The 2,748-nt window shown below is 62.3% G+C and overlaps 1 protein-coding gene across 4 annotated transcripts in view; it reads right to left on the bottom strand.

Annotated features, from left to right (window-relative positions):
- Positions 1-270: 270 nt before the first annotated feature.
- Positions 271-2,748, bottom strand: part of CADM3 (cell adhesion molecule 3) — a 5,400-nt gene continuing 2,922 nt past the window's right edge. The window contains exons 6-10 of one of the 4 annotated variants that reach the window (XM_042830858.1): positions 2,449-2,571; positions 1,761-1,886; positions 1,437-1,505; positions 1,013-1,146; positions 271-943 (exon numbers count right to left, since the gene is read on the bottom strand). In XM_042830858.1, coding sequence (XP_042686792.1) covers positions 1,028-1,146; positions 1,437-1,505; positions 1,761-1,886; positions 2,449-2,571 — 437 coding nt within the window. In that variant the 3' untranslated portion in view covers positions 271-943; positions 1,013-1,027. Of the gene's footprint in view, positions 1,147-1,436; positions 1,506-1,760; positions 1,887-2,448; positions 2,572-2,748 lie in introns of all 4 variants that reach the window. The other 3 variants (XM_042830886.1, XM_042830866.1, XM_042830876.1) reach the window with 3 other exon arrangements.

Below are 2,748 nucleotides of genomic sequence, written 5' to 3'. Positions count from 1 at the left end.
ACCCACAGATCACATCGCTGCTGGGGTGCAGAGCTGCTGGTCCTGGCGTGCGGCACGGATCGGGCCGACTCCACTGCACCACGAGTCACTCTCAGGACCCAAAACACCGTTCTGGAGGCTCCTGGGGGCCACCGAGGAGGTGTTGGCGATGGCCCAGCACTGAACATCTCAATAGATGGTTTGAATTGACGTCTCCAATCTGAGAATTTGCAAACTGGGGCTTTTTCGTTCATTTTTTTTTCTTTTTTCCCCCCTCGATTTGCCCCCCGCAAACCCTGCCCTCTCCCCCCGCCTCACACTGGATGGGAACGGGGGCGGCCGCGGTGCCCGGCAGCTCCCAGCATCTCCGGAGGCTTCGGCAGTTCCCACCCTGGAATCTCAGCCCCTTCACACACCGCCGGCACGAGGGCAGCTCGCCTCCCCAGCAGACGCTGTCGGATGAGGACCAGCAAGGATAAAATCAGGGCAGGGATGCGGGGGGATCCACAGCAAACCCCATCCCTACGGACCGGGGACGACGGGGAGGTCCCAGCTCTCGGTGGGAGCACCGACGACGCAGAGCCCGGAGCTGATTTTATCCTCGGGCATCAAAAACGAAAACCCAAAACGGAAGAGAAACGAAAGGAAAAGAGCTACATCGACCCCAGCCCGACACCCCAACCGAGGGCTCAAAGCAAAGAGCAGCCACGAAACCGAAGCAAAGGTCCGAAGGAAGAAGGAACGTCGCTCACTCACTGCTTGGTCTGTGTTTCGCGCGAGCGCCGGGCGCGGGGTTGGAGGTGCAAGCAAGCAAACGGGGCTTTCGCTGTTCGTAGTAACAACGTTTTGTACAAGTTCAACAAGAAGCATCATCACATCTCAGCCGGTCGCTCTCTGCTCTCTGTCCCGCCATCCCTCCGTCCGTCCGTCCATCCGTCCGCCCGTGCCGGGCACGAGAGTAAATCTGTTGGGTTGAGTGGGGTTTGTGGTCTGGTTTCCGTTTCCATCGGGGTTCGCTGGCTCCATTTCTCACCCTCTCCGACGCCCTTTAGATGAAATATTCCTTCTTGTCGTCGCCGCCCGCTTGGCCGCCCTCCGCGTTGATGATGGCCGTGTCGGCATCCGGAGCGTCATCGGAGCCCTTGGCCTCGTGGGTCAGGTAGGTGCCTGTAGGGACAGGGGACAACGTCACCGACGTGGGATGGGTGGCACAACGGGGCCACTGTGGCTGGGAGAAATCCTTCGGCCTTAGCCTGCAATGGAAGAAATGGGTTTTGCGTGGGGGAAAAACCCCACTGGGGACCAGGCTGCCCGAAGCAGCCGATGCTGTCGGCTCTACAACAACGGCAACGGCCCTCCTGCGTGGTTCTGCCCACCCTGACCCTCCGTCCCTGTTCCCTCGGAAGGTTTTCCTGCAGGAGGAGGAGGCGGGGTGGGGATGGGGGGCTCTTACTCACACATCACCACCTCGGGTGGGTTTTGCTGCGGCCTGGCGGTGATGGTCTCCCCGTGTCTTATGCACACACCTGCCGGGGGGGATGGAAAAGGGGTGGGGAGGTGGAAATGATGGGAGGGGGAGGGAGAGGAGAAAGGGGGAAATCGATCGGTGGGGCGCTGCGGGGCTGAGGGCGCATCGAGGGGAGAGGAGGAGGAATGGAGGTGGGGGATGGAGGTGGAGCTGGGCAGCTCGAGGTCGGCACGGAGCTGAAGAGCGGCCCCTAAACCCAACCTTGGCGGGGGCTCCGCTGCCTGTCGCCTCCCTTCGTCCCGCATCCCCGTACCTTTGTGCCTGATCAGGTAATGTCCCAGCACGATGAGGAGGCTGAGCAGGAGGAAGACGATGACGGCCACCACTCCGCCGATGACCGCGTGGTAAGTGCTGGAAGTCGACGGCACCGGACTGGCGTCTGCCCAGGAGATGGAAGGGGGAGAAAGCAGAGAGAGGGGAGGGGAGGCTGCGGTTCGCCCCGGCTCCCGCTCAGCGCGGCGCTGAGGAGGCAGAAGGTGGGGAGGAGCTGAGCCGGGGTGAAGCAGCGTGGGGGGAAAGCAGTGGTGGTGACGTGGAGATGGGCAAAGCTCTGCCTGCTGTGAGCACCAGCGCTGCACGATGGCTCTGCTGCCACCGTCCCCTGGTGCGCAGTGGGGGCACGGAGCCGCGGCAACTCTCAGAGGGGACATCGGACAAAGAGAAGGTGGAAAAAACAACAGAGGAAGACGAGGAGAATGGACACAGGGGGGACAGATGGACGGATGTGGGGGCACCAGAGCTGTTCGCACGGCAGCGGCGATGCAATGGGATGGAAGCACAGGGAGGATCGTGTTGTCCCCATGCCACCAAGCAGGGCTCAGAGCCTGGCTGGGCACGTGGCAAAGCGTCCCTAACCCTGCACGGGGCCACCGTCCTCCTGACATCGTCTCCAGCTGAGGAGCAGCGGGTCCATAAAGAGACAGAAATGGAGCGTACGGTACCTTGGATGGGAGCTGGAGTGGAGGATGAAGCGGTGGCCATGGAAGCATGAGAGATGGGCTGGGAAGGGCCTGGCGGAGGGGCTGGAGTGGAGTGAACGTGTGGGGTGGGGAGCTGGGAAGGATCTGGGGAGGACGACAAAAACACAGGGACAGCCATCAGCCCCCGGCAGGGACAGAGCCCACGGCTGGGACCCTGGCAGGGGTGGACTTTCCACCACCCCATTTCTCTTCCTGCCTCTGGGTCACATCGGGGACACCATTGCAGTGTCCTACCTGCCAGCAGCCCCATGAGGGACCCAC

The sequence above is a fragment of the Centrocercus urophasianus genome, unplaced genomic scaffold, assembly GCF_019232065.1.
Source record: "Centrocercus urophasianus isolate 14NV4802_14NV808 unplaced genomic scaffold, USGS_Curo_1.0 seq_1004, whole genome shotgun sequence".
Classification (NCBI taxonomy): domain Eukaryota; kingdom Metazoa; phylum Chordata; class Aves; order Galliformes; family Phasianidae; genus Centrocercus; species Centrocercus urophasianus.
Note: the sequence above shows the minus strand (reverse complement) of the source record. Positions and strands in the feature narration are given on the sequence as shown.